Source organism: Amaranthus tricolor, chromosome 15 (assembly GCF_026212465.1).
Source record: "Amaranthus tricolor cultivar Red isolate AtriRed21 chromosome 15, ASM2621246v1, whole genome shotgun sequence".
Lineage (NCBI taxonomy): Eukaryota > Viridiplantae > Streptophyta > Magnoliopsida > Caryophyllales > Amaranthaceae > Amaranthus > Amaranthus tricolor.
Window position 1 is genome coordinate 4,103,286 of NC_080061.1, and position 22,214 is coordinate 4,125,499.

Consider the following 22,214-nt stretch of genomic DNA (forward strand, 5'->3'; position numbering starts at 1 on the left):
GCATCACTAGCATGTATGGAAATGCATCGTAACAAAAAGTAATTAAAGTTCAATACAATGTTTTTTTTAAGGAAACCACTAAAATGTTTCGTTTCAATCGTTCTTAAAGTAAATATAACTTTAAAAGGTTTTGAAATTCATTCAAAACAACTAGAATATGATTCATAAGTCTATAAAATCATTACAACAGAAGATTTCATAAAACACTATTTTCTTAAATACGAGATAGTTTTGCCGGTAATAAAATCGATAATTGATTTACAAAGTAAATATTAATTCTCCAACAAGGCCCAAATTAATAAAGTCATTATAATACCTTATTTAAAATGAATTTAAGGTTGTCCCATCAGATTATAATTGGTTATGCGAATTTATAACAATCTTACAATTACTTTCGACAATTTGGGTATTTACCGTTATTTAAATGATGTCTTAAATCCGTAAAATTTATAAACCATCTAATTTAAACTTAATTTATACTATGAGGCAGTAGGTTATTAATATAATTATAAATTTTTTTATATAGGTCTATTTTTACCCAAATTTAATTAACAATATTACACTGTTTAATAAATAAACATTGTCTATTATTTTGATAAATTAGTAAATAATTAATAATTTGTTATATAAAATTATACCAAAGTTCTAGAAGTCATATAATATGTTTATTAGGCTATTTGAACTTATAAAACTCATGTATGATGTTTTATTATTTTGTATAGACATTTTATCGATAAATAGGATAAAATATGTTTAAAATTATTTGAGTCCAAATAAAATATTATAAAAAAAATTATATGATATTCCAGAAGCTATTTTAAGGGGTATAAAATTTTAAATAACCATTAAAAATCATGTGGGGTATTTTTAATAATTAATATCGTTATTTTACCGATAAACCGAATAAAATTTATTTAAGTCCATATATGGTCACGAAAATCCATATAAATTTTTGAGCATGTATCTACTGTTTATATAAGTGTCTCATAAAATTTTCATGTCCAAAAGACGTCATTTAGTATTTATTTTATATTTTACCGTTTTCAAACTTACCGATTATTAATAACCGAGTAAAAATTATTAAGGTCCTTAATGTCAACGAAACCTTCCCAAACTTTTACCAATTTTACCTACTTTCCATATGCGTATGTGATAAAAATTTCAAGTCCATATGTCTTTGTTTGGTAATTATTTTATATTTTACCATTTTACAATTTACCGTTAAACTATTTAACGATTATTCAAAAATAATAAAAAAAATTCCAAACTAAATATATTCTGGCCAAATCTTGTTGGAGACATTATAATATGTTTTTATTAATTATTTTTGATGATAAAGAGTACATCTAATACCATGTTTTATAATAAGAGTATTTAACACTTTAAAATCCATTAAAATATCAATTTAACGAATAAGCTCAACAAAAAAAAGTATCCAAGAAATTTTCTTAACATATAGATACTGAAAATTTCTTTTAAAATGAATTTCAAATATTTTCAAATTCATATAATCATTTCCATCACAATAACTTTCACAAAGTAGTGTTAAACATGCCTTTAAACATACAATAATTTATAAAATCAACATGCATGATGCCCACAATAATAATACATGTAATAAATTATTTCATACTCAAATTTATCATTTTGACATCATTTTTCAAGATTTAGAAACTTCTTTTTGGGAATTTTATTTTTTTTTTTAAAAAAAAAAGTTTATACACAAACTTTCCCAACTTGTTCTTAAATCCTTTAAAAATCACCCCATGTGACATACCTCGACTCCAAGCCTATATAATTATTCCGTAAGCTCCCACGTAAGCTCCTACGCGTTCTTAGATGTGGTTCTAACTTCGGGTCCTTGCCCTTCAAGTCTCAACTCCAACTCTTCAACTAAACTTATTGCATTCATCCAAAAATCAATAATAATTTTGGATTTCTAACATGCACTTAACTTCCCTAGTTAGAGTTGTCAAACTAATACTTGTGATGATTTTAACATATTTGGAGTATGCTTATTATGTTGAGCAACATACTTAATTAAGTCCCATAATTTTACTTGAATCCTTTAAGTAACAAAATTTATATGTTTGTGGAAAAACATCTTCTTACTTTCTATTGTGGCCGATTTTTATAGATTTATAAGTGATGATTTTTCTTAGTTTAGAGATAAAATACTCATTTTATAATGATCTTAGTTTATAGAAAGATTCATGTAAAAAAAATTTTTTACATGAACAAGTTTTAACAAAACTAGTGGAATAAAGAAATGAACATAACTTACTCTATATTTGGTGGATTTCTTCAAGTTTGGTGTCTATGGAAAGCTCTTAAGATGAAGATTATTTTTATGGGAGATTTGAGTTTATAAACATAAATTTTCAGAAGTTTTAGATGGGTTTTTTGAAGAAGATTTGATGAGAAAATAAGGTGTTTTTGCTAGGAATTGTAAGATTGAACTTCAACTTTGCTTATGAATGAAATAAGAAGTAAAATGAAGAGTGAAAGAAGGTTGATGGAGCTGAAAATATGGACAGCAAATATGTATTGCTTTATTATGTTTGCATGCTTGTTATGATGGTGTTTTTGGGTAAGAACAATAGGGGCTTTGGGTAGAGAGTTTGGTGGAGTGTGCAAGTGAGTTTTGGGGCTAAAAGAGGGCTAGTATGACAGCTACGGGCTGCTGTTTTGGGGCTGGTTTGAGGTGATTTATGTTCCCAATTTGGTCTAATATGGTGTAAGAAAGGTTTATCTAAGATAGTTTAAGGTTTGGGTAAAAATTGTTGTACATGTAACAAGTTATGTAACTTGTACTTCATGTTTAAAAATCACTTGTATATGTGTGAAATATTTAATTTACTCCCATCATGGTTACATAATATGCTTGGGTAATAAATTAAATTTTTTTTTCGAACTGTTATGGGTAGTTGCTCAACTTTAAGTTTAACCTCCAAAGTTCATGTTACTTGTCACGATTCATAATCATGTTACGAATTAACAAGTTTCTAATCATCGTAGAGATTTTTCAAATTACTACCATCACTAATTAAATTATAATTAGTAACGAACAAATATATAAGAAAAATTAGGTGCTAAAAACGACTAATGAAATCTCCTAATAATACGACTGTTTCATTTGTGCTCCTTATTTTTATGCCCCGCATATATATATATATATATATATATATATATATATATATATATATATATATATATATATATATATATATATATATATATATATATATATATATTAAATTTACTAATTTTTTATTGAGACCGTCTAACCATGAGACAGTCTCATTGGGTTTGTTTAAACTCTTTAAAAAAATTGTTGCCCTATGCAATTAAAATTCATTGTTTTTTAATGTGTTTTTATTACTAGGATGCTTGTATGGACTCATCTCACGGTGAAACGATCTCATACAAAACTTACTGTATTAAATTTACCATATTTTTTTATTTTGAAAATTTTCATTAATTACTTTTACCGGCCATATTTTTAAATTGACAATGAGACAACCATCTCTCTTCTCCTCTTGCACAAGCGCATACTCCCCAACACTACTTTTTCCAATTAATCAATTGTATTTTATTTTTCTCTTCATTTGCATACAATTAAAAATTGTTAAAGTATAACTGTTTCTAATGGAAACTTTTCATATTGAAGTAGGAAGGATAGAGATGATATATCTTAAAAGGGAATAATAAATATTAGATGAGAAGATACTTTTGGGTGCAATGTCCCTTAATTCTAGGCTGTTGAGGGAGATGGTTGTCATGCAATTACAATGGAAAGCCTATGTCTCTCCAATACATACTAAAGTCAGTCCGAATATAAAAAATAATGAAATAAAGAGATTTATTTGTCAAATATAGGCGGTGAATAATTGTGTAGCCTTTTAAGGATGATAGAATGAGTAGGAGGGCAGTTATACAAACTATGGGGACGTGGAAAACGATGACTAGTCAATAGTCTGAATGAAGACCCATTAACTGTCTCTAAAAATGTTTTTATAATTTAATTGAATTGTTTAATTATATGAAAGTTATTTATCCAATAACAATAACAAAATTTAAAAACAAAAGAGTGTTTTTAATAAAGTGTTTGTATCAATTATCAAAAAGAATGGTGCGTAAATTAACTCTTGTAATATTTTTGTAATTTTTTATTTTATACAGTTGTAAAATTAAAAAAATAAATAAATAATTTAATCTAAAGTAATTACTCACATTAAGTTAAATGTAAATATTTATACTAAAATATAATAATTAAAACTTTATAGCATTTACATTAGATACTTTTTTAGACATATTATTAGAAGTATTATTATTGTTACAAGTTTACAAGTATAGTTGTAGAGGAGAGGAAGTGGACCAAATAACATTGACACACTATAATAATCTTGTACTGCTTTGCACTGATGTAGAAAGTGGTCCCTTTGCTTTAATATACTTTCTATTCCAATAAATTTGCAATATATACCTTATAAAAAATTCTCATATTTGTGATTTATATGGTGCCTTATTTGCAGGAATAAAGAAATATGTATATTAAGAGTTAAGTCTAGTAATGTTATTTTTTTTCAAAAGGAAAATTTGTTTTTATTATCAAGAGATTATTAGTAAGAAGTAATGATATATATTAACGTTTTTTAGATTATAGTTTCACCTTATTTGTTATCTGTTACAAATTTATAAAAACTTTTAGTATTTATTAGGTTCACTCAATTTGGATTATGTTCTCCTTATGGCTATTCTTTTATTGATTATAAATTGAAACTTAGAGTTCTTCATTAAGAATTCATAACAAAAAAAAAAGATATATTTACGTTTATGTGAAAACAGTTAAGGTTTCTTGTAAAATTTCAACTTGGCTAATCTCTAAACTTACCCAACAAGATAAAATAGTATAGAATTAAAAAGAATATATCTAAAAGAAAAGATCAATTTAAGATAGTATATCATCCCACAAAGATCAAAATTTTTTGATTGGGCTTAGTGTTTGAATGAGCACCCCACGTGCTCGTTGAACATTAAAGGTCGAAGCTACTAGAACACGAAACAAAGCCCAAAACCTAGGTGCTCATATGAGCGAGCACTCCTCTACTTGTTCGAGCATTGAACCTCCTTGAGTTTTCTATCTGTTTTTGTCTTGATTGATAGTTGAACATCCTACTGCTTGTTTGAGCATACAACTTCTTCAACTTCTCTTGATGACCTCAAACTTCATACACAAACTAAATCATGTAGTTATTCACCTCGATTCAAAAGACAATCACAACACAATCTTATTTTCGATTTATATTTTTCATATCCCTCTTTTAAAACTGGTCTATTACTTCATATAGTCGACTTTAGTCTTTTAAATTTAAAACTGATATTTAATCACCTCAAAATTTAACTATACTTTGATTTCCAATTTAATACCAAAAAATCAAATCACTAGCCTTTCAATTAATCTCTTTCTTTCTAAGACATCCATAGGCAAAATAATTTAGACAGTTGCCTAACTAGTAAACAAAATAGGCATTGTCTTAAATACTTCATAAGATGATCCTCTGCCTCATTTTGCGTTGTGTCTTTCATTCACCTCTTTCTTCTCTCCTCCCTCTCAAAGTCCGACTCAACAAGCCCAATTATATCTTCCCACTACCTGTCTCCCTCTTCCCCCATAACTTCATCTCTGTTCTACTTTTACCCCACACCAACTCTAACAAATCAATTCTCACTGCCACAACTCCTAATTCTGGTCTTCATTCTTTATGACACTCTTCATCAATTGATGGGTATGTTCATATTTTCCACATGAAGTAATTTTTATGAAAAAAATATTATATTTTTCATCATTTTAATTACCAATCAATAAAAACCTTTGCTTTTTCCAAACCCACCAATCACCTTACATTATTTTTCCAAGCTAAGGCATTTTACTACACAAAAGCTGCCATTTTTTGCGTACAAATACGCCGAGGGAAAGGTAGGACTAAACTAAGGGAATGGGAAAGGTTTAAATCAAAAGACCGGTACATAGGTCAATCGAGATAAAACCCAATTTTCAAAAACGAACATTTTTAGTACTGAGGGAAGGGGTGGGCTGAAAAATTAAATCCGAGTTTAAACGAAAAGACCGGTATACAGCTCAATCAAGACAAAATCCAATTCTCAAAAGCTGTCATTTCTTTATTTGATTGATAGTTTGTTGTTTGGTGAAAAGTATGCAATTATGTAATGTACCAAACTATAATCCTTAGTTCCCTACATTTGCTTTCATCTTTTACTGTTTTTGTGGTTTGGAAATGCTCTTAAAAGCTAAAAGCTAATTGAGTGAGCTTTTTTCTCATCAATTTAGGCCTTGAACTTTTCTTTTTTATGAACAAAAGCAGGTAATTATGTGATTAAGAACTTGTTTTGACTGAAATTGAAGTTGCTTAAGGAAATCAAGGTGCAAAGAAAAGTGGGTTTTTTTGTTTGTGTGAAGGAGTGGAAAAAGGAAGAAGATTAAAGGATGCCAGTTCCTCTTGCCCCATATCCTACTCCTCCAGTACCTTTCACCCCACCAGCTAATGGTATTTTTCTTTTACTTTATATAATTCTGTGAAATTTGTGTTGGGATCTCCTTAGGCATTCATCTATATAGGGGTAGTTTTAAGGGGACTCTAATTTATAAAGGGGCTCAAATTGAATTAATCTTTATTATTAAAAATTAATTTGTAAATAAGTATCTTATTGTTATATGATCTTAAATTTATATATTTATTTAACATTAATGTGATGAAAAAAAAATTATATGGTGCATAGTTAGAGAAAAAAAATGAAACTTCACCTATACAAGAGTCTCTTTTCTATTTCGTCTAGGCCAAAAATTGTCAAAAACGGCACTATATATAGGAGGGCCGCATGTACGCTACTTTATAAAAGATGTAGTTTTCGAAATACCATTGATTAAAAATTATAAAGTCCTAGCTAGAAGTGCGTATTGTGAATGCAACACATTCATTCTAGTTCAGGCACTAAATTTTTCACTTGAAATAAAATTGTGAAAAGTAAATAGATTTAAACTAATGACCTTTACTGATGTTTGATCGTCTTACCATATCAAATAACCAACTTACTAGAAATTTACAAACTATCGGAAAATATCATGAGGAACTTTATATATTTATCGCTATTGTAAGGATAAAATTATATATATTCGAATTTTTTTTTTGCACAATGACAATGGGGTAATCCCAATGTTGTTGAAGAAATTGTTTGATCTGGTATCAAAATCATGTAATTCTAATTCTTGCAGTAATTACTTAAAAGCGACAGTTAACAAAGGGTAGAAAAATATAAAGGCTTCATTGACTAATTTTATAAATTAAGGGGTCTTTATTATCTCTATTAAATAATAAATACTGTTAATTCAAAAATTAATTATGTATCTCTAAAAATAAGAAATTAATTAATATGGAGTTAATATTGAGTATTGATGCAGGAACACAGAGTCAATTAGTATGTTCAGGGTGTAGAAATCTTCTACTTTATCCAGCTGGAGCAACTTCTGTATGTTGTGCTGTATGTAATGCTGTTACTGCTGTTCCACCCCCAGGTAATTTTTATATTTTCTAAATAATACTTGGCACTAACGTTTTATTTACTTTATGCACTTATTCAATCTTTAATATCTCTAATTATGCATTATTAAAAATTATGAAAAGTTAATATGAATAATCTTTACATTGAGACGAATCAAACAAGATCCCATATAACTATGTTTTAACTTGTAGATTAATAATAAAATACAAATTAGAGTAAGAGATGAATAATATCTAAAAAGCAAATGAGACGTTAGTGCTGAATTAGAGAGAGTATATTTTTATGTTGATGACTATTATTAAACACAAACACAAAAAATAATTGTGGTGATGATTTTCAATATTAGCATATTGAAATTAAAATCAAGTAAAATATGGAGTACTCATTAGATAAAGATGCAATATGCAATACTCATGTACTAGTGTCTAGTGTATAATACATACATTGGAGTAATTTTAAACTGCTTGTATTATTTTATTATTTTATTTATTTTGTATTATTTTAAAATACATGTAAAAAATTTCATTCAAATTATGATGCATAATTAGTGGGGTCAGATGGCTATAGAAGCAAAAATATGTCATAACTCATAACATGAATACAACCATATTATAAAGTACAAACCTTTCACAGAAATGTCAAAATAAATAAATGAAAATAAATAAAGCCTAGTGCTTGTGGACCAACTGCCAAGGGTGAAGCAAAGGACCAAGTGTGACCCTTCCCTTCCAAAAACTGAACGATTCATCCAAGTATATATATTTGGCAGTTATAAGTCGGTGTCCTTCAGTTTTCTCTTAACATAAAATTGTTATTTCGATCATAACAACTTAATCATAATAACATACTTCACAAATTATATGTTTGTTACATTGAGCCCCTTCTTTTCGATAATCGAATCTTTATTCACTATATTTTTCGATTTTTTAGAAATCAAACCTATTAATCGTCAAAAGTGAAGTCGAGATTTCAAGTCTTGGGTGATTATTATATATTAATATCATTAAAATAGTTTTAGGCGATTTTATTATGTTGACAGTAAATTAATAATTATGACTCAATTATATAGTTAAAGTAATTTATAAGTCATATACTTTTTTATTGATTTTTACGGGTTATGACCAATCTTTGCCAACCAGTAATGGGATAGCTATTTGGCTCAATAAGTTACTAATCCTTGTTTGGTCTCTGTTGGAGCTGCCCATTTCTCATTGACCACTATTTAGATGTTGCAAAAAGAAGAAAAGGAATTTCAAATATTTTCAAATTCATATAATCATTTCCATCACAATAACTTTCACAAAGTAGTGTTAAACATGCCTTTAAACATACAATAATTTATAAAATCAACATGCATGATGCCCACAATAATAATACATGTAATAAATTATTTCATACTCAAATTTATCATTTTGACATCATTTTTCAAGATTTAGAAACTTCTTTTTGGGAATTTTATTTTTTTTTTTTAAAAAAAAAGTTTATACACAAACTTTCCCAACTTGTTCTTAAATCCTTTAAAAATCACCCCATGTGACATACCTCGACTCCAAGCCTATATAATTATTCCGTAAGCTCCCACGTAAGCTCCTACGCGTTCTTAGATGTGGTTCTAACTTCGGGTCCTTGCCCTTCAAGTCTCAACTCCAACTCTTCAACTAAACTTATTGCATTCATCCAAAAATCAATAATAATTTTGGATTTCTAACATGCACTTAACTTCCCTAGTTAGAGTTGTCAAACTAATACTTGTGATGATTTTAACATATTTGGAGTATGCTTATTATGTTGAGCAACATACTTAATTAAGTCCCATAATTTTACTTGAATCCTTTAAGTAACAAAATTTATATGTTTGTGGAAAAACATCTTCTTACTTTCTATTGTGGCCGATTTTTATAGATTTATAAGTGATGATTTTTCTTAGTTTAGAGATAAAATACTCATTTTATAATGATCTTAGTTTATAGAAAGATTCATGTAAAAAAAATTTTTTACATGAACAAGTTTTAACAAAACTAGTGGAATAAAGAAATGAACATAACTTACTCTATATTTGGTGGATTTCTTCAAGTTTGGTGTCTATGGAAAGCTCTTAAGATGAAGATTATTTTTATGGGAGATTTGAGTTTATAAACATAAATTTTCAGAAGTTTTAGATGGGTTTTTTGAAGAAGATTTGATGAGAAAATAAGGTGTTTTTGCTAGGAATTGTAAGATTGAACTTCAACTTTGCTTATGAATGAAATAAGAAGTAAAATGAAGAGTGAAAGAAGGTTGATGGAGCTGAAAATATGGACAGCAAATATGTATTGCTTTATTATGTTTGCATGCTTGTTATGATGGTGTTTTTGGGTAAGAACAATAGGGGCTTTGGGTAGAGAGTTTGGTGGAGTGTGCAAGTGAGTTTTGGGGCTAAAAGAGGGCTAGTATGACAGCTACGGGCTGCTGTTTTGGGGCTGGTTTGAGGTGATTTATGTTCCCAATTTGGTCTAATATGGTGTAAGAAAGGTTTATCTAAGATAGTTTAAGGTTTGGGTAAAAATTGTTGTACATGTAACAAGTTATGTAACTTGTACTTCATGTTTAAAAATCACTTGTATATGTGTGAAATATTTAATTTACTCCCATCATGGTTACATAATATGCTTGGGTAATAAATTAAATTTTTTTTTCGAACTGTTATGGGTAGTTGCTCAACTTTAAGTTTAACCTCCAAAGTTCATGTTACTTGTCACGATTCATAATCATGTTACGAATTAACAAGTTTCTAATCATCGTAGAGATTTTTCAAATTACTACCATCACTAATTAAATTATAATTAGTAACGAACAAATATATAAGAAAAATTAGGTGCTAAAAACGACTAATGAAATCTCCTAATAATACGACTGTTTCATTTGTGCTCCTTATTTTTATGCCCCGCATATATATATATATATATATATATATATATATATATATATATATATATATATATATATATATATATATATATATATTAAATTTACTAATTTTTTATTGAGACCGTCTAACCATGAGACAGTCTCATTGGGTTTGTTTAAACTCTTTAAAAAAATTGTTGCCCTATGCAATTAAAATTCATTGTTTTTTAATGTGTTTTTATTACTAGGATGCTTGTATGGACTCATCTCACGGTGAAACGATCTCATACAAAACTTACTGTATTAAATTTACCATATTTTTTTATTTTGAAAATTTTCATTAATTACTTTTACCGGCCATATTTTTAAATTGACAATGAGACAACCATCTCTCTTCTCCTCTTGCACAAGCGCATACTCCCCAACACTACTTTTTCCAATTAATCAATTGTATTTTATTTTTCTCTTCATTTGCATACAATTAAAAATTGTTAAAGTATAACTGTTTCTAATGGAAACTTTTCATATTGAAGTAGGAAGGATAGAGATGATATATCTTAAAAGGGAATAATAAATATTAGATGAGAAGATACTTTTGGGTGCAATGTCCCTTAATTCTAGGCTGTTGAGGGAGATGGTTGTCATGCAATTACAATGGAAAGCCTATGTCTCTCCAATACATACTAAAGTCAGTCCGAATATAAAAAATAATGAAATAAAGAGATTTATTTGTCAAATATAGGCGGTGAATAATTGTGTAGCCTTTTAAGGATGATAGAATGAGTAGGAGGGCAGTTATACAAACTATGGGGACGTGGAAAACGATGACTAGTCAATAGTCTGAATGAAGACCCATTAACTGTCTCTAAAAATGTTTTTATAATTTAATTGAATTGTTTAATTATATGAAAGTTATTTATCCAATAACAATAACAAAATTTAAAAACAAAAGAGTGTTTTTAATAAAGTGTTTGTATCAATTATCAAAAAGAATGGTGCGTAAATTAACTCTTGTAATATTTTTGTAATTTTTTATTTTATACAGTTGTAAAATTAAAAAAATAAATAAATAATTTAATCTAAAGTAATTACTCACATTAAGTTAAATGTAAATATTTATACTAAAATATAATAATTAAAACTTTATAGCATTTACATTAGATACTTTTTTAGACATATTATTAGAAGTATTATTATTGTTACAAGTTTACAAGTATAGTTGTAGAGGAGAGGAAGTGGACCAAATAACATTGACACACTATAATAATCTTGTACTGCTTTGCACTGATGTAGAAAGTGGTCCCTTTGCTTTAATATACTTTCTATTCCAATAAATTTGCAATATATACCTTATAAAAAATTCTCATATTTGTGATTTATATGGTGCCTTATTTGCAGGAATAAAGAAATATGTATATTAAGAGTTAAGTCTAGTAATGTTATTTTTTTTCAAAAGGAAAATTTGTTTTTATTATCAAGAGATTATTAGTAAGAAGTAATGATATATATTAACGTTTTTTAGATTATAGTTTCACCTTATTTGTTATCTGTTACAAATTTATAAAAACTTTTAGTATTTATTAGGTTCACTCAATTTGGATTATGTTCTCCTTATGGCTATTCTTTTATTGATTATAAATTGAAACTTAGAGTTCTTCATTAAGAATTCATAACAAAAAAAAAAGATATATTTACGTTTATGTGAAAACAGTTAAGGTTTCTTGTAAAATTTCAACTTGGCTAATCTCTAAACTTACCCAACAAGATAAAATAGTATAGAATTAAAAAGAATATATCTAAAAGAAAAGATCAATTTAAGATAGTATATCATCCCACAAAGATCAAAATTTTTTGATTGGGCTTAGTGTTTGAATGAGCACCCCACGTGCTCGTTGAACATTAAAGGTCGAAGCTACTAGAACACGAAACAAAGCCCAAAACCTAGGTGCTCATATGAGCGAGCACTCCTCTACTTGTTCGAGCATTGAACCTCCTTGAGTTTTCTATCTGTTTTTGTCTTGATTGATAGTTGAACATCCTACTGCTTGTTTGAGCATACAACTTCTTCAACTTCTCTTGATGACCTCAAACTTCATACACAAACTAAATCATGTAGTTATTCACCTCGATTCAAAAGACAATCACAACACAATCTTATTTTCGATTTATATTTTTCATATCCCTCTTTTAAAACTGGTCTATTACTTCATATAGTCGACTTTAGTCTTTTAAATTTAAAACTGATATTTAATCACCTCAAAATTTAACTATACTTTGATTTCCAATTTAATACCAAAAAATCAAATCACTAGCCTTTCAATTAATCTCTTTCTTTCTAAGACATCCATAGGCAAAATAATTTAGACAGTTGCCTAACTAGTAAACAAAATAGGCATTGTCTTAAATACTTCATAAGATGATCCTCTGCCTCATTTTGCGTTGTGTCTTTCATTCACCTCTTTCTTCTCTCCTCCCTCTCAAAGTCCGACTCAACAAGCCCAATTATATCTTCCCACTACCTGTCTCCCTCTTCCCCCATAACTTCATCTCTGTTCTACTTTTACCCCACACCAACTCTAACAAATCAATTCTCACTGCCACAACTCCTAATTCTGGTCTTCATTCTTTATGACACTCTTCATCAATTGATGGGTATGTTCATATTTTCCACATGAAGTAATTTTTATGAAAAAAATATTATATTTTTCATCATTTTAATTACCAATCAATAAAAACCTTTGCTTTTTCCAAACCCACCAATCACCTTACATTATTTTTCCAAGCTAAGGCATTTTACTACACAAAAGCTGCCATTTTTTGCGTACAAATACGCCGAGGGAAAGGTAGGACTAAACTAAGGGAATGGGAAAGGTTTAAATCAAAAGACCGGTACATAGGTCAATCGAGATAAAACCCAATTTTCAAAAACGAACATTTTTAGTACTGAGGGAAGGGGTGGGCTGAAAAATTAAATCCGAGTTTAAACGAAAAGACCGGTATACAGCTCAATCAAGACAAAATCCAATTCTCAAAAGCTGTCATTTCTTTATTTGATTGATAGTTTGTTGTTTGGTGAAAAGTATGCAATTATGTAATGTACCAAACTATAATCCTTAGTTCCCTACATTTGCTTTCATCTTTTACTGTTTTTGTGGTTTGGAAATGCTCTTAAAAGCTAAAAGCTAATTGAGTGAGCTTTTTTCTCATCAATTTAGGCCTTGAACTTTTCTTTTTTATGAACAAAAGCAGGTAATTATGTGATTAAGAACTTGTTTTGACTGAAATTGAAGTTGCTTAAGGAAATCAAGGTGCAAAGAAAAGTGGGTTTTTTTGTTTGTGTGAAGGAGTGGAAAAAGGAAGAAGATTAAAGGATGCCAGTTCCTCTTGCCCCATATCCTACTCCTCCAGTACCTTTCACCCCACCAGCTAATGGTATTTTTCTTTTACTTTATATAATTCTGTGAAATTTGTGTTGGGATCTCCTTAGGCATTCATCTATATAGGGGTAGTTTTAAGGGGACTCTAATTTATAAAGGGGCTCAAATTGAATTAATCTTTATTATTAAAAATTAATTTGTAAATAAGTATCTTATTGTTATATGATCTTAAATTTATATATTTATTTAACATTAATGTGATGAAAAAAAAATTATATGGTGCATAGTTAGAGAAAAAAAATGAAACTTCACCTATACAAGAGTCTCTTTTCTATTTCGTCTAGGCCAAAAATTGTCAAAAACGGCACTATATATAGGAGGGCCGCATGTACGCTACTTTATAAAAGATGTAGTTTTCGAAATACCATTGATTAAAAATTATAAAGTCCTAGCTAGAAGTGCGTATTGTGAATGCAACACATTCATTCTAGTTCAGGCACTAAATTTTTCACTTGAAATAAAATTGTGAAAAGTAAATAGATTTAAACTAATGACCTTTACTGATGTTTGATCGTCTTACCATATCAAATAACCAACTTACTAGAAATTTACAAACTATCGGAAAATATCATGAGGAACTTTATATATTTATCGCTATTGTAAGGATAAAATTATATATATTCGAATTTTTTTTTTGCACAATGACAATGGGGTAATCCCAATGTTGTTGAAGAAATTGTTTGATCTGGTATCAAAATCATGTAATTCTAATTCTTGCAGTAATTACTTAAAAGCGACAGTTAACAAAGGGTAGAAAAATATAAAGGCTTCATTGACTAATTTTATAAATTAAGGGGTCTTTATTATCTCTATTAAATAATAAATACTGTTAATTCAAAAATTAATTATGTATCTCTAAAAATAAGAAATTAATTAATATGGAGTTAATATTGAGTATTGATGCAGGAACACAGAGTCAATTAGTATGTTCAGGGTGTAGAAATCTTCTACTTTATCCAGCTGGAGCAACTTCTGTATGTTGTGCTGTATGTAATGCTGTTACTGCTGTTCCACCCCCAGGTAATTTTTATATTTTCTAAATAATACTTGGCACTAACGTTTTATTTACTTTATGCACTTATTCAATCTTTAATATCTCTAATTATGCATTATTAAAAATTATGAAAAGTTAATATGAATAATCTTTACATTGAGACGAATCAAACAAGATCCCATATAACTATGTTTTAACTTGTAGATTAATAATAAAATACAAATTAGAGTAAGAGATGAATAATATCTAAAAAGCAAATGAGACGTTAGTGCTGAATTAGAGAGAGTATATTTTTATGTTGATGACTATTATTAAACACAAACACAAAAAATAATTGTGGTGATGATTTTCAATATTAGCATATTGAAATTAAAATCAAGTAAAATATGGAGTACTCATTAGATAAAGATGCAATATGCAATACTCATGTACTAGTGTCTAGTGTATAATACATACATTGGAGTAATTTTAAACTGCTTGTATTATTTTATTATTTTATTTATTTTGTATTATTTTAAAATACATGTAAAAAATTTCATTCAAATTATGATGCATAATTAGTGGGGTCAGATGGCTATAGAAGCAAAAATATGTCATAACTCATAACATGAATACAACCATATTATAAAGTACAAACCTTTCACAGAAATGTCAAAATAAATAAATGAAAATAAATAAAGCCTAGTGCTTGTGGACCAACTGCCAAGGGTGAAGCAAAGGACCAAGTGTGACCCTTCCCTTCCAAAAACTGAACGATTCATCCAAGTATATATATTTGGCAGTTATAAGTCGGTGTCCTTCAGTTTTCTCTTAACATAAAATTGTTATTTCGATCATAACAACTTAATCATAATAACATACTTCACAAATTATATGTTTGTTACATTGAGCCCCTTCTTTTCGATAATCGAATCTTTATTCACTATATTTTTCGATTTTTTAGAAATCAAACCTATTAATCGTCAAAAGTGAAGTCGAGATTTCAAGTCTTGGGTGATTATTATATATTAATATCATTAAAATAGTTTTAGGCGATTTTATTATGTTGACAGTAAATTAATAATTATGACTCAATTATATAGTTAAAGTAATTTATAAGTCATATACTTTTTTATTGATTTTTACGGGTTATGACCAATCTTTGCCAACCAGTAATGGGATAGCTATTTGGCTCAATAAGTTACTAATCCTTGTTTGGTCTCTGTTGGAGCTGCCCATTTCTCATTGACCACTATTTAGATGTTGCAAAAAGAAGAAAAGGAAGTTTGACGTTACTATTCCATATTCCCATGTTAATCCAGCATGGCTGTCTTTTTGTATTTTATATACAATAATAATGTTATTATTATTAGAGCTAATAAAAATTAGATTTCCTATAGAATTGATGATGTGAATATATATATATATATATATATATATATATATATATATATATATATATATATATATATATATATATATAATATTAGCTATATATAAGATACATAATATTGGAGTATTAATAATAAAGGGTGAATTAAATGTTAAAATAGGGACGGAGATGGCCCAACTAGTTTGTGCAGGTTGCCACACACTCTTAATGTACATCCGAGGAGCAACTAGTGTACAATGCTCTTGTTGTCATACTATTAATCTTGCTTTAGAAGGTAAATTTTAATTCCCTATACTACTATGTTCTTTTAATTTTGCATCAAAAAATTAAAAATATTATTTAAGAAAAAACAGATATTGGTAATAATTAAAGAATTATAGAAAATGAATTTGTATGGATGAAATTAACAGAGTTAAAATGTATAGATGAGATTAAAAGAAAGTAGTGGGCCATTGTCTACAGGGTTGTTCCTGACCATAGGCAAGATTTAGGTTGCACTAAAACGGACACGGACACAACACGGGTACGGGAAAACGCCAACTTAAAAATGGCGGACACGGGGACACGAATATGGTAATATAATAAATATATCAAATTAAAGATAATTTTATAATCTTTCATTTGATATTTGTAAATAAACACTTTAAAAACATAAAACTTATATAAAATGCAAATAAGTACCAAATAAACAACATGAGTATTTAAAAATAGTCATACAAACCAAATCAAAGAAAACCAAATAAATAGGTAAATTTAAGTTTGATGATCACACATTATACATATGACATCCATCATCATCCTTCACTACTACAAAAGTAGTTTTCAACTCGGGCTCATCAAGAGAAAGATCCGCCATGCCAAGACAAATAGAATCTTCTAGATTTCCAAAGTCAAAATTCAAATTACAAACACATTAACAATTTAACATTAACAAATAACAATTAACAAATATTCAAAGAGGATATACAAAAAAATCAAGAACAACATTTCAACTTTTCAAAATTCAAATTACAAACACATTAACAATTTAACATTAACAATAACAATTAACAAATATTCAAAGAGGATATACAAAAAAAATCAAGAACAGCATTTCAACTTTTCAAAATTCAAATTACAAACACATTAACAATTTAACATTAACAAATTTTCAATCACTCAAACAACATAAACAAAAAAAAATCAAGAAACAACATTCTAACAAAATTATTACTAAAATTTCAACATTTTCAAATGTTGGTTCAAATTCGCAATAGCTTAGAAACAATTTGAATTCACAAATAGAATTTTTAAACCCAATTTCAGGTTTTTTAAACCCAATTCCAGGTTTTTTAAACCCAATTTCAACATTAACAAATTTGAATTCACTAGAAATTAAGATTAAGAATTTAAAATTAATACTAAGATTAAAGATTAGAACAAGATTAATATTAGGATTTAGGATAAAGAGTGAAAATACCTTAAATAAAATCAAAAGAGAGTGCGGCAGTGTTCGTCTGTGATGGTCTGATGGAGGACAGGAGGAGCAGCCGGTGGCGACAGTGGAGGTGGAGGAAGAGTTCTGTAGAGTTTTTAGGATTAGAGTGAAAGAGAGTTGAGAGGAGTGAGAGGAGAGCAAGAGAGGGAATTGAGAGTGAAAGGGAATTCGTGTATTAGTGAATGACTATTCTGAAATTCAATTTTTTTATTTTTATTTATTTATTTTTTTTTAAAAACGTGTCTTTGACTTTTGCCGTGTCCCTTGCCGTGTCCCTTCCGTGTCCTTGCCGTGTCCGGAAAAATATTAAAATATTGGACACTTCATTTGGCGTGTCGGACACAGATTTTCGCGTGTCCGTGTCCGACACGCGACACGCCTGTTGAGTGCCGTGTCCGTGTATACGGATGCAAACGGGGCGGGGCGGGGATTGGAATTCCCATCCCCATCCCCATCTGTTAATGCAATACCCATCCCCGTCCCCATCCCCGCGGCGGGTATAATTTTTTCCCCGTCCCCTCCCCGATGGGTTTGTACCTAAAATCATACCCGCCCCACCACCCATCTGGGTATCCATCCCCGTCTAATACTTATTTTTTCCGCCCCACCACCCGTCAAATCCCCGCTTAATACCCATATGTGCATATGTGCCACATATTTATATTCAATCATTTGGGCCTTAAAACCCATAATACATATCCAAACTCCAAAGTCTCAAACAAACACACATCTAAAGTCTCAAATACACCGGGGTTTTCCAAAATTTGAAAAAAAAAATTTTGAAAATAAATTTAGGGTTTTCTAAAATTTGTACATATCTTGAGGCGGGGCGGGGATGGAGCGGGTATCACCTAAAACCCATCCCCATCCCCATCCCCGCGGTGGGTATGAATTTTATACTCGTACCCGCCCCATGACCCATCAAACCGGGACACATCTCCGCCCCATCTGGGCGAGGATGGGGCGGGTCTCCTATTAGACCCGCCCAGCCTGCATCCCTATCCGTGTATCACAGGGCAAGATATGCATTTGCCTACGGTCCAGAGGTAGAAAGGGCCTAAAATTAAAAAATGTTAGTTAATAGAAGTATACACTTAAAAATTTGCAGTTTATGAGTAGTTTTTTATCATTTAAGAATTATATGATACGTCTACATTTCTAATGCTAATTATAATATACAGGATCCATCTTTGTTATTTTTTAAAACACCCGTTTTAAATTCAGAATCAACCCTCCATAGAGAGGGACCCACTTCTTTCAGTTTGGCTAGGGCCCATACAATCCCAGAATCGACACTGATTGTCTACAAATAGAAATGATGCAAAATAAGTGGACGGACCAAAATGACAATTGATACACAATAAGTGGAACAGAGGGAGTATTTACTACAATTAGAATTCAATTTTTAAAATAGTTAGAAAAGAATCTAGGTTTGGACCTGCCTAGGTTATTACTCAGGTCATTTAATAAAAAACACTATTATTATTAATATTAAATTGTGCAACATACATCACTGAAAAATGATAACCAAATTAAAATTGTACATGTGCAGAATGAGTATTTGGCCCACTCCATATTCGCTCTTAAGAAAAGTGTATTAAAATTATAAATATACTATAACTTCATCAAACTAAAAATTTAAACCAAAATTTCATCTATGAAATAGCTTAATTGTGTTGTTTAATTATTATACTCCATGAAATAAGGGTATAATTAAATATGATGTACGATAATTTTATGATCGAAAAATTGGACATTGGGGGGCTAGAGTTTGCTTCATGATGGAAATAAAAGTAATTGTATATTTATTTATTATATTTATTTATAGTAACTAAATGTATATACATTCTAATATTAATATAATTGCTATTTTGTACCTTTTTTTTTTTAAATTTTTTGTCATGGTTAGCAAATCAAGTGGCACATGTGAGTTGCGGGAATTGCAGAATGTTGTTGATGTACCAATATGGAGCACGATCTGTTAAATGTGCGGTCTGCAATTTTGTCACTTCAATTGGGGTAAATTTATATAACTTTCAATCATTGGATTTTAAAGGAAAAGAAATTAAAGGAAATTAATGAGGTAAAAACATTTTTTATTTTTGAAATTTAACTTATGCATCATTGTAATTTGTATATAATAAACTAAAATGTATTTAATAAATTTGGATTTTTCCTTTGGTGTATGTTAAAGGTTGTCCTAGATTAAATTTGTTTTCAAACATTTTACTTAAGAAGAATAGTAGTTTTTTAATGAAAAATTCTAAAAATTTTAAGAGACAAATTTTGTTAAAAGGATAAAGAAATATTCAAAATTAAAATTAAGATATTTTTTTAATAATTCAAAGTATTCTATATATTTATTACTCTCATGTTTCATTTTGTTGATTACATACTTACATTTGATATGTTCTAAAAAAGAAATTTAACACGATTTTTTATGGATTTATATAAGTTAAAATATATCGAACCATAAAAATATAATTTTGTTAAATTCATTTAGTGTGTATATAGAACAAAGTGACCCAAAGAGATTAATAATTAATTAATAAATACATCTATATATATATCCAACTTATTTATCAACATTTCTTATTTTGTCTTTATTGTTTTTATTTTTTTTTATTTTTTGCATTTTTAAATATTTTGGATTATTGAAGTAATTGAATTAAGGTAACACAAATACATCAAATACATTGTCATCATCTAAAGCAATAGTCAAATCAACTTTTTAGATTTATACTTAAAACATAAGACATGTGAACTCAAGTCATCAATTTGATGTTTGTTTCAATCTTATCTAAATAATATGAAAATAAAAGTGAATTTCTGTGAATTTTAGGTGAAAAAAGTGTATTTTTAATTTGTGTCAAGATTATGTCATGATGTCATCATATTATGATAAGTATTATACACTTTGTTAATTTCTTTGTTTAAATCTCAATTAGTTCAATCAACAATGTCAACATGATAAATCTATGAATTTCTCCAACTATTTGCTCTATTTGTACTTTTTCTCACCATGCTCCCCATAACGTCAAAAGCATTTTACACAAATGGTACTACACATTTACATATTTAACCCTTAAAAGTTGTTTGATTTTCTTTCATATTATTGGTATTTCTCCCGTCATTATATCCGTCATTATAACCTCTCTCTTATTATTAAAACTCATTTACTCTTTTTTATCTACGAAATATCATCTCTTATCGTTATGTTCTCCTTAATTGCTCTTGATATTCTAAATGGAAATAACATTAGAAAACGAATGGAGTATTAATAAATAATAACCATGATTTTTTCTTTAAATTCTTTTATGTAATGTCTGTAAATAAATATTTCATTTCAAATTATGGATTTCAATTATGATATCATAAATGAAGAATTTGAGAATGACAAGGTTTTGGTAGTCATTTTTAAATTCTCAACTTTTTAAAAACAATGGTGGAATTTAATTCAAATTCAAATTCAAATTTGAAAATTTTTAATTTGTCAAACAATAAATTTAAGTCAATTTCAAATTTTCAGATGAAATCATCATTTCCAAATAAAATCATTATTCCCAAATATGACATTTTATAGAATTTTGTCTACTTAGAATTGTATAATATCATTTGTATATCCCTAGAATTAATTAAGGATTTAAAAGGTGTTTAATTGGTTAGTTTGAATTTCAAAAATATTTGTAAAGGGATGATCAATACTTTTCCGCACAAATTTTACATTTTAATTCTCTTGTCAAACTCAAACGACCAAATAACAAAAAAAAAAAAGAAAATTATTTTTTGTTACAATTCTATGAATTACAACTTAGAAATTGTCGATAAGATATAGAAGTATGGATTTATTTTAAGTTTTAACAATGGCAAAAATATTTTTGCAGGCCTCAGCAAGTATGCCAGACCAGAAATTCAATAATGCTTGAAGCAATCAATGGGAAAATAAATTAAAAAAATTACTGAATTATCCGGAAAATTACAATCTTTAACCAAAGGAGATTGGCATTAAACTTTTTTCGTATATAGAGCTTTTTTTTTCATTCACTCAAGCTTTTTCCAATAAAATAAGCGATCTTCTGAAATAGGTATTGAATTCCGCCAAATGGTTATGGTGATAAATATTTTGTATAATAGCAGAGTAAAATAGGTAGAAACGTCGTAGTTTGTATGAAAAAGCTTCACTCTTGAATCTTGATGAGTTTGTTGTGTGAATTTTTTTTTTGTTGTTGATACATCTTCTCCATCAACCATCTTATAAAAACTTAACATAGTTTTTTTTCGTAATTTAAAACTTTTTTCAGATATATAAATTTTAGGAAAAATTGTCAAAATTAATTTAACCTACTGTCTTTGTCCATCTGCTGTAAAAAAATCTCCACTATTAATTATTTGTAAATAATTCAACTTTTATATATTTTTTAACCGGATACTGTAATTTAGAATTTAACCGGCTACTGAGAATAATCC

General features: G+C 28.4%; 1 protein-coding gene across 14 annotated transcripts; it reads left to right on the top strand.

Annotated features, from left to right (window-relative positions):
* Window positions 1-5,392: 5,392 nt before the first annotated feature.
* Window positions 5,393-22,210, top strand: LOC130800768 (protein LOL1). 14 transcript variants are annotated; one of them, XM_057664406.1, is made up of 8 exons: window positions 5,393-5,789; window positions 6,387-6,569; window positions 7,481-7,594; window positions 13,714-13,899; window positions 14,811-14,924; window positions 16,431-16,544; window positions 19,657-19,830; window positions 21,632-22,210. In XM_057664406.1, the coding sequence occupies exons 4-7, from the start codon at window positions 13,839-13,841 to the stop codon at window positions 19,824-19,826; spliced, it is 459 nt and encodes a 152-aa protein (XP_057520389.1). In that variant the 5' UTR covers window positions 5,393-5,789; window positions 6,387-6,569; window positions 7,481-7,594; window positions 13,714-13,838; the 3' UTR covers window positions 19,827-19,830; window positions 21,632-22,210. The 14 variants fall into 14 exon arrangements, with proteins under 14 accessions (XP_057520389.1, XP_057520387.1, XP_057520401.1 ...); XM_057664404.1 differs by having other exon boundaries at window positions 13,717-13,899; window positions 21,632-22,209; XM_057664418.1 differs by having other exon boundaries at window positions 13,717-13,899; window positions 19,657-19,766; window positions 21,632-22,199.
* Window positions 22,211-22,214: the final 4 nt, after the last annotated feature.